The 14795-nt window shown below is 40.6% G+C and overlaps 1 protein-coding gene and 1 long non-coding RNA gene across 3 annotated transcripts; both read right to left on the reverse strand.

Annotated features, from left to right (window-relative positions):
* Window positions 1-282: 282 nt before the first annotated feature.
* Window positions 283-1634, reverse strand: LOC136066244 (uncharacterized). Of its 2 annotated transcripts, XR_010627705.1 has the most exons (4): window positions 1539-1634; window positions 689-766; window positions 494-609; window positions 283-424 (listed from the first exon to the last, which is right to left on the reverse strand). It is a non-coding gene; the product is annotated as an uncharacterized LOC136066244 (long non-coding RNA). The 2 variants fall into 2 exon arrangements; XR_010627704.1 differs by lacking the exon at window positions 494-609.
* Window positions 1635-9100: 7466 nt separating this feature from the next.
* LOC112017086 (uncharacterized) lies at window positions 9101-10393 on the reverse strand. Its single transcript, XM_024049549.2, has one exon. The coding sequence runs from the start codon at window positions 10391-10393 to the stop codon at window positions 9101-9103; it is 1293 nt and encodes a 430-aa protein (XP_023905317.2).
* Between the last annotated feature and the right edge of the window lie 4402 nt (window positions 10394-14795).

Raw genomic sequence — 14795 nt, forward strand, 5'->3', positions numbered from 1 at the left:
TGGAAATTTAAGACTTTTGTACTCTGCTTTGATCTTTATTACCCTCTGTTCACTCCCTGTGTACTGTGGTTGTAATTTTTTTCTCATTTGAATAGAAGTTTTATACTTACCTATAAAAAAAAAAAACGATCTTCATTATATATTATAAAAGAATGAGCTTCTCATTATGCAATGTAGATGTCTGACAATAACTTTCATTTTAACTACTCAAGCTTTATTTTTTTTATTTTTTTATTTTTTAGTTGTATTATCATGGAATATAAAATAATAAATTTGGGCAAGTAATACAATCATTAAGAAATAATTTTTTCAAACATTCTACAAGCTCACCCCTGCATTATAAAGATGCTGAATAACACGAATAGGAGCTGCAATCACATCTTCAGATTTGTACATTGTCCATCGGGAGATTTTGTTCCAGAATCTATAACAATAAAAATCCTTTTAGTAATTGACTGAAGCAAAAATATAGGGAGGAAATGAAAGCTCTTACAACTATGTAGGCCACTGTCCCTTTTGGCCAACTGGAATTTACCCTACTTGATGAGGTCCAAGCCATGGTTCAACCCCTTGTGGGTTGGGTTTATGTGGTTACAGTTCTTCAACCAACTGGGTGGAGAAAGAAAAAGTGAAAAAAGAGAGAGAAGAAATAGAGGATCTATAGTGAAAAACAAATATACAAGAGTACCCTTAAATTATCGCCAAAGAGTTGAAGTTGAGCAGTTGCTTTGTCATCCCGAACTCCAATAAATGCTTCAAATGTTTCCTGCAATTAGATGCAATAATGTGCTACATAGTACAGTGAACAAAGAATGGGAAGAATAGCCATATATTCCTGCTTCAGAAAAAATATAAAGCAGGATTAATGCTTTCTAGAAAGTTTACATTTTGTTGTAGACTGCTCTCACCATTTGCCTCAGAAACTGTAACAATATCCTTGCTTAAGCAGTCATTTCACCTATCGTCAGAAAATTAATAAGAATACTACCTGTTGTGCATATCTAGTGTACATGGGTTGCGCCCCTTTGTGCTTAATTAATGCGTTATTACTTATCAAAAAGAATATACCAAAGGTTCATCTCTTCAGCTATCACAACACATCAGGAAAATATTTCCTTTAAAGTAGTGACGCATATATACACATACAGGTTTGTGAAGTTAGATTTCCTTAAGTCCTCTAGGATAGAGAAAGCATGAAACGGACTGTCTATCATGCAATACATCCTCAATGTGCAAAGGTCCTTTTTCATCTACACAAATGAGTCAATGGGATATTGAATAATTTGAGACTACCAAGGCAAACCAATATCAAGTAAGCGCTGAAGTTCACATGTTTCGCTCCACAAATATTTGGCTTGTAATGCAGATTTCACGTTTAAGGCAGTTTTACTTTCATCCCCATTCTTATGGGTGGAGATGCCTAAAGTGGATTGGCATATGCACTTTACCAGATTGATGTTCATAAACCATCTCAATCTTACACTACAATTAAAGATGATGAGCATGAAAGAAGCTCAACAGATCCCTGTAAATAATACCTTGTACCCAAAAAGCGCATCTTCATATGTCTCATAGGGACCGATAGTAACATCCAACTTGGAGTCCTACAACCAAAAAAAAAAAAAAAAATAAAAGATCAATGAAAAATTGTTAGTTCTTAACAGTTGCAAATATTTAAAGTACCATTAATAGTGAAACCAAAAAGCTCTTACAAAGAGCTGTTTCAAAAAAGCGAAATAGCAATTGCAGAACCGGTTACTATTCAGAGAATAGCTACAATGAAGTATCAACAACTGAGCTTTTGAATTTTCTGTATCTTTATACTTCTTTGTTCCTATATCCACATATAAATTCATTTTATAACTTAAAATGCATGTAGAAGTTCAATCAGATGAATTGACTAAACTCTTGTAGCTTGATAACTGCTAATAGACACACATTCCTTTTGTGCTTTCTCCTCAGCCTAGCCAATCAGTTTTTTTTTTTTTTTTTTTTTTTTTTTTTTTTTTTATAACTGGATAAAATGAATTGTTAAAAAAAAAAAAGGTAAAATAGGAGTGCACGATCTTCAAACAAGAAACTAAACAAGGGGAAGAAAAAAAAAAAAAAAAATATATATATATATATATTCATGATTTGAGTTAAGGTTTCCCCTAAAACGCCAGTTTGAAAACACTACCGTGACTTTTTGCCCAAAAATGCTGAACCAAACAGGCACTTTAAGAGGTCTAAGGGTCTCTCATTGTCTTCAAAAATGCGAGTATTTTACGTTCCAGCCAAACAAACCACATTATACATGCTGGGACCATATTTCATATGGTTGATAGGTGCTTTCCAAACCAATTTCTCCAAGCAAAGAGAAGAGAGCTAACTGTCTTTGGCGTTACCCATTGAATCCCAAACACCTCAAAAACTTCATTCCATAAGGCATGAGAAAAATTACAATGAAGTAGAAGATGATCCACAAATTCTCCATCACAACAACATAAGCAACACCTATCTACCGACTCCCCACATCTCTTACACATATAGCACTAGTCAAGCACTATCACACGTCTTTTACGAAGGTTGTCCGTTGTTAAGATCTTACCTAAGGAAGTAGACTAAGAAAAGAAAGCCACCCTTGGAGGAACTTTCGATTGCCATATCATTCTCCATGGGAATGAAACAAGAGTAGGAGGGTAGAAGGAGCTATAATATTCTTTAACCTCAAACGTGGAGGTGCTCTTCAACCATTTCAATTCCAGGCAAGATTTTGAACTCCTTTCAAAGAAGAGCTTTTCCAACAACAACTCCTCATCTCTCTCTTAAACTTGTGGGTCAGTTAGTGATGATATCGAGAAATTCACCAGTGAGCCACACGATACCTAGCGCTTGAACGTGAACCTGCACAATACAAAGAAGGAAACCTAACACAGAGCATCGGTGTGGTGCCGGCCAACTACCCTCTTAAGGTTAAGTCAGAAATATTCTCACAACTTTAGAGTGCTAGAGAGGGTAAATTATGCGTACCTTGGTCTATGAGGGTATTGCGGCTTTTATAGTAGTAGAGGGATGAGCTCCCTAACTTGGCACGGAAGTCTTTTCCTTATAGGACTCTTCTCGCAGAATCCTAAACGTGATGGACAAGATATTTCCCTGTAGGAAGATTCATATTAATGTATGTATCTTCTAGAATTCTACTCATGTTGGGACTCTACAAACCAGGGCTAATCGTGTGTTGCAAGTATTTTCCATTTAAGGTTCCTTGGAGACCACATAATAATGGGCTGGATGTTACGTGGCCGTTCGGTTCGTACATACCACGTCTGTCTGTGCCACCTCTGTCCAGATAGCTTTGTCATGCATAATTTTTCCTCTTTAGTTGCCCTCTTCACCCTATGGGTCCGTGATCTCAGAGTGAAAGGACCCGTGGGGTGACGATTCGTTTTGGATCCTAAAAGACTTGTCAGTCTTTGACAGGCTGGCCTGAAATTATTTATAGCGCAAGGGACCCAAATTTTGACCAAGGCACTTTTTGATCAATTTTCTACCAAGACACTTGTGAGTGACTTGGTCCGTCCTTCCACCCGCAGGTAGTAGGACTTAAATTTTGTACCAAGGCACTTGTGAGTGACTTGGTCCATCCTTCCACCCGTAGGTAGGATGACTTGAATTTTGTACCGAGGCACTTGTGAGTGACTTGGTTCGTCCTTCCACCTGTAGGTAGGAAGACTTGAATTTTGTACCAAGGCACTTGTGAGTGACTTGGTCTGTCTTTCCATCCGTAGATAGTAGAACTTAAATTTTGTACCAAGGCACTTGTAAGTGACTTGGTCCGTCCTTCCCCCCGTAGGTAGTAGGACTTAAATTTTGTACCAAGGCACTTGTGAATGACTTGGTCCGTCCTTCCACCCATGGGTAGTAGGACTTAAATATTGAACCAAGGCATTTGTGAGGGACTTGGTTCGTCCTTCCACTCGTAGGTAGGAAAATTTGAATTTTCTACGAGGCACTTGTGAGTGACTTGGTCCATCCTTCCACCCACAGGTAGTAGGACTTAAATTTTGTACCAAGGCACTTGTGAGTGACTTGGTCCATCCTTCCACCCGTAGGTAATAGGACTTAGATTTTGTACCAAGGCACTTGTGGGTGACTTGGTTCGTCCTTCTACCCATAGGTAGGAAGACTTAAATTTTGAATCAAGGCACTTGTGAGTGACTTGGTTCGTCCTTCCATCCGTAGATAATAGGACTTAAATTTTGTATGAGAATTAGGTGCCGTTGGCATCCTTGATCATCGATATCCTTGGTTGTTGATCCATCCAATTGGGATGACGAGTAGGTATCTGTCGGCTTCATTTTGTAGTGTTTAGCCTTGAGGTCTTGCTGTTGGCATTTGTCTTATGCTTATACGTAGGATTGAGCATCCTTCTACACAGTAGGCCATTGACACATTGCCCCGGGACGCGTGATGAAACTTTCAATCCTCACGGACATGCATCCATCTCTCTCTTTTTTCTTTTCTTTCTTTTCTTTTCTTTTTTTTCTTTTTTTTTTTTTTTGGCGTACATTCATCCGTCACTTTTTTTTTTTTGTTAATGGACATGGGGTGTCAGTCCACTTCTTTTCATGGACGTGCATGTCCGTCCATTTCTTTTCATGGACGTGCATGGACCTCCATCCTTTTTTTTTTTTTTTTTTAATGGATATGGGGTGTCCGTCCACTTCTTTTCATGGACCTGCATGTCCGTCCATTTCTTTTCATGGACGTGCATAGACCTCCGTCCTTTTTATTTTTATTTTTTATTTTTTATTTGGGTGTATGTTCATCCGTCATTTTTTTTTTTGTTAATGGACATGGGGTGTCCGTTCACTTCTTTTCATGGACGTGCATGGACTTCTGTTCCTCTTNCCCAAATTTTGACCAAGGCACTTTTTGCTGACATGGTTCGTCTGTCCTCCCGTAGGTAAGAAGACTTAGAATTTTTCACCAAGGCATTCGCGGGTGACTTGGTTCGTCCTTCCACTTGTAGATAGTAAGACTTGAATTTTATACCAAGGCACTTGTGAGTGACTTGGTTTGTCCTTCCACCCGTAGGTAGGAAGACTTATATTTTGTACCAAGGCACTCGTAAGTGACTTGGTCCGTCCTTCCGCGCGTAGGTAGTAAGACTTAAATTTTGTACCAAGGCACTTGTGAGTGACTTGGTTCGTCCTTCCCCCCGTAGGTAGTAGGACTTAAATTTTGTACCAAGGCACTTATGAGTGACTTGGTCCGTCCTTCCACCCGTAGGTAGTAGGATTTAAATGTTGTACCAAAGCACTCGTGAATGACTTGGTCCGTCCTTCTACCCGTAGGTAGTAGGACTTAAATGTTGTACCAAGGCACTCGTGAGTGACTTGATCCGTCCTTCCACCCGTAAGTAGGAAGACTTGAATTTTGTACCAAGGCACTTGTGAATGACTTGGTCCGTCCTTCCACCCGTGGCTAGTAGGACTTAAATATTGAACCAAGGCACTTGTGAGGGACTTGGTTCGTCCTTCCACTCGTAGGTAGGAAGATTTGAATTTTCTATGAGGCACTTGTGAGTGACTTGGTCCATCCTTCCACCCGCAGGTAGTAGGACTTAAATTTTGTACCAAGACACTTGTGAGTGACTTGGTCCGTCCTTCCATCCGTAGGTAGGAAGACTTGAATTTTGTACCAAGGCACTTGTGAGGGACTTGGTTCGTCCCTCCACCCGTAGGTAGGAAGACTTAAATTTTGAATTAAGGCACTTGTGGGTAACTTGGTCCGTCCTTCCACCCGTAGGTAGTAGGACTTAAATTTTGTACCAAGGCACTTGTGAGTGACTTGGTCCGTCCTTCCACCCGTAGGTAGGAAGATTTGAATTTTTGATGTAGAACAGACAACACATGCCTTCTTGGAGCAGCAAGAGCGCAGGAAGTTACAACGCAAGATCAAAGGGGGTGCCAGTAGGGGCCATCAGAGGTAACAGTGTCGGAATTGCATGAAATTTGGCAAGTTGAAGGGAAACGGCGTTCTGATCTAGATTCATGATAGATGCCATAAACGTCGCCAAATTTTAGGCAAATTCCTTCGTTAAGGCCCCGAAAACAATGTTTTTGCTATTTATAGTAATATTTGTTTTTCCTTAATAACTTTTAGTTTAAAAGTCAGAATAAGGTTCCGTCTGTTTTGGGACGACCCTTAAGGTCAGTAGTTTATGATTCTGCATTTAACTCAATTTTGCCATTTTTGGTAAAATTCGTAATTTTGTCACCTAATCGCTTAATTAGTGCGAATTAGGGTTTTAAACGTTTTTGCTCAGTATTTATATGTTTTGTAGCCGTCAGAGGCAAATCAGACTATTATCAATAAACACAGACTTTTGTCAAATTTTCTTTTCTGGTGGATTCCAGTTTTATCTCCTTGTGGATTCAGGGAAACTCCTCGTGGATTCGAGGTTTACTACCAGGAACTAACAGTTTAGTTTCTGTTCCATCAAGGGAGCATCGTGTGTGCTTCTCTTTAGGCTTCCGCGACATCAATTTTCTACCAAGACACTTGTGAGTGACTTGGTCCGTCCTTCCACCCGCAGGTAGTAGGACTTAAATTTTGTACCAAGGCACTTGTGAGTGACTTGGTCCATCCTTCCACCCGTAGGTAGGATGACTTGAATTTTGTACCGAGGCACTTGTGAGTGACTTGGTTCGTCCTTCCACCTGTAGGTAGGAAGACTTGAATTTTGTACCAAGGCACTTGTGAGTGACTTGGTCTGTCTTTCCATCCGTAGATAGTAGAACTTAAATTTTGTACCAAGGCACTTGTAAGTGACTTGGTCCGTCCTTCCCCCCGTAGGTAGTAGGACTTAAATTTTGTACCAAGGCACTTGTGAATGACTTGGTCCGTCCTTCCACCCATGGGTAGTAGGACTTAAATATTGAACCAAGGCATTTGTGAGGGACTTGGTTCGTCCTTCCACTCGTAGGTAGGAAAATTTGAATTTTCTACGAGGCACTTGTGAGTGACTTGGTCCATCCTTCCACCCACAGGTAGTAGGACTTAAATTTTGTACCAAGGCACTTGTGAGTGACTTGGTCCATCCTTCCACCCGTAGGTAATAGGACTTAGATTTTGTACCAAGGCACTTGTGGGTGACTTGGTTCGTCCTTCTACCCATAGGTAGGAAGACTTAAATTTTGAATCAAGGCACTTGTGAGTGACTTGGTTCGTCCTTCCATCCGTAGATAATAGGACTTAAATTTTGTATGAGAATTAGGTGCCGTTGGCATCCTTGATCATCGATATCCTTGGTTGTTGATCCATCCAATTGGGATGACGAGTAGGTATCTGTCGGCTTCATTTTGTAGTGTTTAGCCTTGAGGTCTTGCTGTTGGCATTTGTCTTATGCTTATACGTAGGATTGAGCATCCTTCTACACAGTAGGCCATTGACACATTGCCCCCGGGACGCGTGATGAAACTTTCAATCCTCACGGCAATGCATCCATCTTTCTTTTTCTTTTCTTTTTTTTCTTTTTTTCTTTTTTTTGCTTTTTTTTTTTTTTTTTTGGTGGATGTCCGTCCACTTTCTTCATGGACATGCATCCGTCCATTCTTTTTGTTAATGGACCTGCATCCGTCCTTTTTTTTTTTTGTTAATGGACATGCATCCGTCCATTTTATTTTTTTCTTTTGTCCGTCCACTTTTTGGGTTGTCATTTTTTGGTCACGGACTTGTTGAGGCGACTAAGTGTTACCTCGTCACCTTGTTGGTCGTCCACTTGGGGTCATGAACTTGTTGAGGTGACTAAGTGTTATCTTGTCACCTTAATGGTCGTCCACTTGGGGTCGTGAAGTTTGTTGAGGTGACCTGTTACCTCGTCACTTTGTTGGTCGTCCACTTGGGGTTGTGAAGTTGCTGAGGTCGTGAAGTTTGTTGAGGTGACCTGTTACCTCGTCACTTTGTTGGTCGTCCACTTGGGGTTGTGAAGTTGCTGAGGTGACTAAATGTTACCTCGTCACCTTGATGGTCGTCCGCTTGGGGTTGTGAACTTTGTTGAGGTGACCGTGTTACCTCGTTACCTTGTTGGTCGTCCACTTGGGGTTGTGAACTTGTTGAGGTGACTAAGTGTTACCTTGTCACCTTAATGGTCCACTTGGGGTCGTGGACCTATTAAGGTGACTAAGTATTACCTCGTCACCTTGTTGGTCGTTCACTTGGGATTGTGGACATTGTTAAGGCAACTAAGTGTTACCTCGTCACCTTGTTGGTCGTCCACTTGGGGTTATGAACTTGTTGAGGTGACTAAATGTTACCTCGTCACCTTGTTGGTCGTCCACTTGGGGTCGTGAACTTTGTTGAGGTGACCGTGTTACCTCGCCACCTTGTTGGTCGTCCACTTGGGGTTGTGAACTTGTTGAGGTGACTAAGTGTTACCTCGTCACCTTGTTGGTCGTCCACTTAGGGTTGTGGACTTGTTGAGGTGACAAAGTGTTACCTTGTCATTTTGTTGGTCGTCCACTTGGGATTGTGGACTTGTAATTTTCATCCTCTTGGGATGATCCGTCCACTTTGTGGACTGCAATTTATATCCGTCCACTTTGTGGGAGTGTTTACCCTCTTGAGGTGATCCGTCCATCTTGTGAACTTTGTAGGAATGCAGGTAGGAAAACATAGTTGTGTCTGAATATTCCTCTTATTACTTAAAAAATCATGCATTTGTAGAAAAGTACTTGCCCCCTTGGGCTTAAAAACATATTGTAGCAAAAGATTGACTAAATGAAACTAAAAAACTAAATAAACTGGGAAATTAGGGAGCGCCATTGTTCTTCATATTATCTCTAGGTAGTATTTTCGTAGGTTCTCCATGTTCCATAGGTGCTGTATATTATGCCCGTCCAACATTTTGAGGTGGTAGGTTCCCTTCCTTGGCCATGGTCCGTTGCTCTTCTATGCACATGGTCTGTTGTTGATCTTCCATCTCCATTATGGCAATGTAGCACTCACGTGCGGCCACCTGATTTCCTCGTAGCTCTCCAACCCCGTACTCTATAGGAAATTTGATCATTAGGTGGTCTGTTGACGTTACTGCCTTTCATGAATTAAGGGTGGGTCATCCGATAATAGCATTATAAGCGGATAAGCAGTCGACCACAAGAAAAGTCACATCCTTAGTGATCTGTTGAGGATAATCACGTAATGTTACCGAAAGCGTGATCACGCCCAATGGGAATACCCTCGTACCTCCAAAACCAACCAGCGGAGCATTTGTCGGTATTAACTGTTTTCTATCAATCCTCATTTGTAGGAACGTCGGGTAGTATAGGATGTCTGCTGAACTACCATTGTCGATCAGCACCCGGTGCATGTTGAAGTCCCCCACTCGTAAGGTGACGACAAGTGCGTCATCATGAGGGTGGTGAAGACGTCGAGCATCCTCTTCTGAGAATCCTATGATCGGGCTCTCTATCCGTGCTATCTTTGGTATGGAGCTTGTTAACTGGACGTTATAAACCATCCTAAGGTATGCCTTTCTGGCCTTCTTGGACGACCCCATAGTTGTCGTGCCCCCTACGATCATTCTTATATCCCCTATAGGTGGTCTGAGGCGCTCATTTTCTTGTCGAGGTGGCTGCTCTTGATTTTGCTGATCCATCCTTTCCTTGCTGACGAACTTCTGCAGTTTTCCCTGTCTAATAAGGGCTTCGATTTGCTGTTTTAAGTCATAGTAATCAGCCGTATCATGTGCGTGATCCCGGTGGAAATGGCAATACTTGTCCCTAGATCGCTTATTGGGATCTTCCTTTAACTTTTCAGGAAAGGTCAGGGATCCTTCGTCCTTGATCTGCATTAGTAACTGGTCTATTGGGGCAGTCAATGGGGTGAAATTCGTGAATTTCCCTGCAGGGGGCTTGGAGCGTTTGTCATCCTTTCGATCTCGGTCCTGTCGAGCATCTTTCTGTCGCTCCCTTTTTCTAGGCTTTTCCTCCCGAGCCAGCAATGCGTCTTCGGCATTCATGTATTTAGTTGCCCTGTAGAGTACTTCTGACATGGTCTTTGGGTCGTTCTTGTATAAAGAGAACAGGAATTTACCCTCCCGCAGCCCGTTCGTGAAAGCTGCTACCAGTATTTTGTCATCGGCTTCATCGATCAAGAACGCTTCCTTATTGAAGCGCGTTATGTAGGATCTCAGCGTCTCGTCCTCTCGTTGCCTGATACTCATCAAGCACGTCGTGGACTTCTTATGCATGTGCCTTCCAATGAAGTGTGTGGTGAACTGCCTTCCAATGAAGTGTGTGGTGAACTGAGCGCTTAGCTCCTTGAAAGTGCTGATGGAGTTCAGCGTCATTTGGCTGAACCATATCCGTGCAGGGCCCTTGAGCGTTGTAGGGAAGGCCCTACACATGATCTCGTCTGCTACCTCTTAAAGGTGCATTAGGGTCTTGAAGGTTTCTAGATGGTTCAGAGGATCCTTTACTCTGTCGTAACTGTCTATGTGTGGCATGCGAAATTTATGGGGTAGGGGGAACGAGTTCACGGCCATAGTGAAAGGTGAGTCGATGCGGTTGACCAAATCGTCAAGATCACTAGAAACTCTCCCCTTGAGCGCGTTCATCATAACCTCCATTTGCTCCTTCATTGCCTGCATCTTTGCGACAATATGTGGTGGAGTTGCATCCATGAGGGATGGCATGCTTAAATTCTGCCTCTCCAGTCTGCTTGGGGCGTGGCTGCCCTCAAATCTCTCCTGATTTTTTCTTTCAGCGCTGGTCCCTTCTTGATCTTTTTGTTGGTCATTCGGTGCTGCATTCTTCTGGTGCAGCTGTTCTTCCAAGTCGTGGTTCTGTTTGGTGAGGCGTTCCACGGCAGCAGTGAGAGTTTGAACTTGTCTCTCGAGGGCAATCATGGGTGGTTCCTCTCCTTGAACGTCGTTAGTGGTTATCATTGAGCGAGTGAGTACCATGCAACCCTTTTATCCAGGAAACGACAATATGGCTTACGAATCTCAACTATTGTTTCCCACAGACGGCACCAACTGATGATGTCGAGAAATTCACCAGTGAGCCACACAATACCTAGCGCTTGAACGTGAACCTGCATAATACAAAGAAGGAAACCTAGCAGAGAGCACCGGTGTGGTGCCAGCCAACTACCCTCCGAAGGTTAAGTCAGAAATATTCTCACAACTCTAGAGTGCTAGAGAGGGTAAATTATACGTACCTTGGTCTATGAGGATATTGCGACTTTTATAGTAGTAGAGGGATGAGCTCCCTTCCTTGGCGCGGAAGTCTTTTCCTTATAGGTCTCTTCTTCCAGAATCATAAACGTGATGGACAAGATATTTCCCTGTGGGAAGATTCATATTAATGTATGTATCTTCTAGAATTCTACTCATGTTGGGACTCTACAAATCAGGGCTAATCGTGTGTCGCAAGTATTTTCTATTTAAGGTTCCTTGGAGACCACATAATAATGGGCTGGATGTTACGTGACCGTTTGGTCTGTACATACCACATCTATCTGTGCCACCTCTGTCCAGATAGCTTTGTCATGCATAATTTTTCCTCTTCCGTTAGGTTGGTTGGGTCTTGCGGTGGCCGGTTGTTAAGGTTGGAGAAAGGGAGAGTATTGTAATTTTGCAAAACTGTCTGATAAGCTATTTTAAAAAGTCTGATTTAAACACCATTTTAAAAATCACAACACTACCAAAAAAAAACTAAGCCTATAGTGGTGTTTTCTATAAACGTTGCTATAGGAATATATAGCTCCGTCCTTCATGTATAGTCACATCTGCGCTATACCTCAAAAGTACTAGTCACAATTGAGGCTCTTTGTAGTTGTTAATAAAGCTCAGTTCAATCCAGTAAATACCCGATGTGGGACTCATCACACACCCAAACATATCACACAATCAATCAAATTGTGGTATCACAATCTCCCCCACTTAAATCTCTAACGTTCTCGTTAGGGCCCACTTTGTGGGGTAGTGTCTCCGAGCCCACATGGGGTTACCGGCCCGGCTCAAATACCATATGTAACGAACCAACGAACAGTGCTAGCCACATCTGCGTTATACATTAAAAGGACTAGTCACAATTGAGATTCCTTATAGTTGTTAATAAAGCCCAGGTCATCACGTACCCACACACATCACGCAATCAACCCCGATAGGTCAAAAAATCAACCCCTTCCCACACTTTCCCACCTACCCCCACTATCTTCATTCAAAATTCAAAACCCACCTAAGCCTTGCAAGTTGTCAAATAAGACCAAAGAAACACCAAATGTCACTAAAATAAAGAACCAATTTGATTTATGATTCCATGAGGAGTTTGCAAGGTTCAAGGTGATGTAATATATCTATAGAAATATGGTCTCTTAGATTACACTAGAGAGAGAGAGTGAGACACATCATAAAAGGAAACTTACTATGTAATTTTTAACAATAGCTTGTAGATTCTGTCTTTAATCTATATACTTCTTTTTTATTTTGTTTTCTGCTCTTTTAAGGATTTGAAGAAATTAATCGTTATAACTGCTTTACAGTAACGCACAGCATCTATATTTCCAAGACCCACAACGGATATCATATCCTAGCTTTTGAGAACTTTGTTTTTTTCTCTTTATCTTTGCTTTTTATTTCATGACACTCATCCAAAAAGAAACTCCACCAAGGGCAGATATATTGATCAGGAATTGAAGGTTGTGATTTGCAAAGAGCATCCTTTTGCATCAAAGTAGGTCCAGATTATGATTTAAAATTAAGGCATGATTGGTATGTGGAGGCCCCGCTTCATGGAAGCTGTCCATTGGAAACAAAATGGGCTTTGATTGATTGATAAGCATTTTTGTATCCATATAAGAATTAGGGACAGATGAGAAAGCAGAACTTTAATTCTTTGAACAACTTTTATTCTTTTTCTTTTTCCTGTTTCTTTCTTTTGTATTGGGTTTGAATTATTTTGTTAGAATAAAGGTGTATGGATGGAAAGGCACCAACCTTGTTTCACCGTAGATAGTGAGCCATGAGCCTCCACTAACAAGTTGGAACGCACTTTTTCATCAAAGGTGTTCTGAGGGAGACATTGGATTCTTTTGTTTGTCTGAAATACATTAAGTTTATATTTCTATTAGAGCAATGTGGAGCCATAAATTTAGCAATATGGCTCCACAAAAAGAAAGTGCTAATCTGATGTATTTTCACTTAAAACATCAGAATAGCATTTTCTTTATGTGCAAACAGGTAAAATTCAAAAAAACATAGATTACTTTAATTCATTGATTCGATTAGGTGTTTTAAGTGAAAGTTATCATTAGATCCTTTTATCATGGCAAACAATTTAGAAAGTGAAGAATATGGTTCTGGTTTTTATGATACTACTATATTCATATTGCACAGGATGTGTACTAAAACTAAATGTGCTGAGTTCCCTGTAGTTGATCATTTTGCTTCCTGTACTTATGGAGGACATATCTGTCCCGAAATGTAGCTTGTTATTACAGCCAGTCATGCCTTGATAGAGTTGATACCCTGTCTTTTCATTCAAGAACTATTCGTTTCATCAAAATTCCTTGCTTTTGTTTATGGACTGTCCACCAAGCCAAAAGAAATATTTGCCTCCATGAATCTATTCTTCTAAGTGACCCGGCGGACCACTTGCAAAGTTGGGACTTGGGACACACACAGTCACACGCACATACACGTGCAATGTGCGCCCTCGTGTTTACATAATTGGATGAGAAACACGAGGACTTGTTGCTGGGATATATGCCTGTCACAGGTTGCCTTCAGGCAGAATGAATAAAAAGTACAAACTCTATGATTAGCAGTTGAATTCTGAACTCAATATTGTACTTTGATATTAGAGGACTTTTGAATTTTTGTTTGAAGTCTTGGAAGAAATGCTTAGGAAGAAAAGAAAGGGAAGGATCTTATTGTGGACTTGCTGAACGAATACAAACATCTGCAAGTTGATCAATTACTAGATCAGCTGAAATGTTTTCTACAATGTTATCTAGTTATTAACTTTTAGCTGCATGTATACAACTAGGTGTAAAATATCTAGGTGAAATGCATTGCAGACAGAGGATTCAAACTTATAATAAAAATATGGACGAAGACTAGAAATTTAGAAGTCGTTTAATAACAATGTTCTTGTAGCCATGACTTTGATGTTTTTTTTTTGGTTAAACATGACTTTGATGTTACACCAAGTCATGACTACACTTGTAATGGAATGCATTGTAGACATCATAAGATATTATAGCAGCATAAAACTATAGAGCATTAGTATTGGTGGTACTAAAAAGTTATGTTGTTATTTTTAGCATCATCAAATACAAATTTATGGCTACACTGGTGGAGCCAAAACTAAATAATTTGGCTCCACTGCTATCGTGCACAGCCAAAAGTGGCTGTGCACTGTAGATCATAGGTTAAAAAAAAAGAGTATTATTAAATTGTGTGTTCACACTATTTTGTATTATATATATATTATTTTATTGTTTTATTTTGTAGTAAATATATTATTTTATTGTAGTAAATATATTATTTTATTGTGTTTTATAAAGTGAGAAGGTAAAATAGATGGAATAACTTTTTATGGAACCATATTGCTAAATTTATGGCTCCACATTGCTCTAATAGAAATATAAACTTAATGCATTTCAGACAAACAAAAGAATTCAATGTCTCACTCAGAACACCTTTGATGGAAAAGTGCGTTCCAACTTGTTAGTGGAGGCTCATGGCTCACTATCTACGGTGAAACAAGGTTGGTGCCTTTCCATCCATACACCTTCATTCT

The sequence above is a fragment of the Quercus suber genome, unplaced genomic scaffold, assembly GCF_002906115.3.
Source record: "Quercus suber isolate HL8 unplaced genomic scaffold, Cork oak 2.0 scaffold_3A:, whole genome shotgun sequence".
In the NCBI taxonomy this organism is placed as follows: Eukaryota; Viridiplantae; Streptophyta; class Magnoliopsida; order Fagales; family Fagaceae; genus Quercus; species Quercus suber.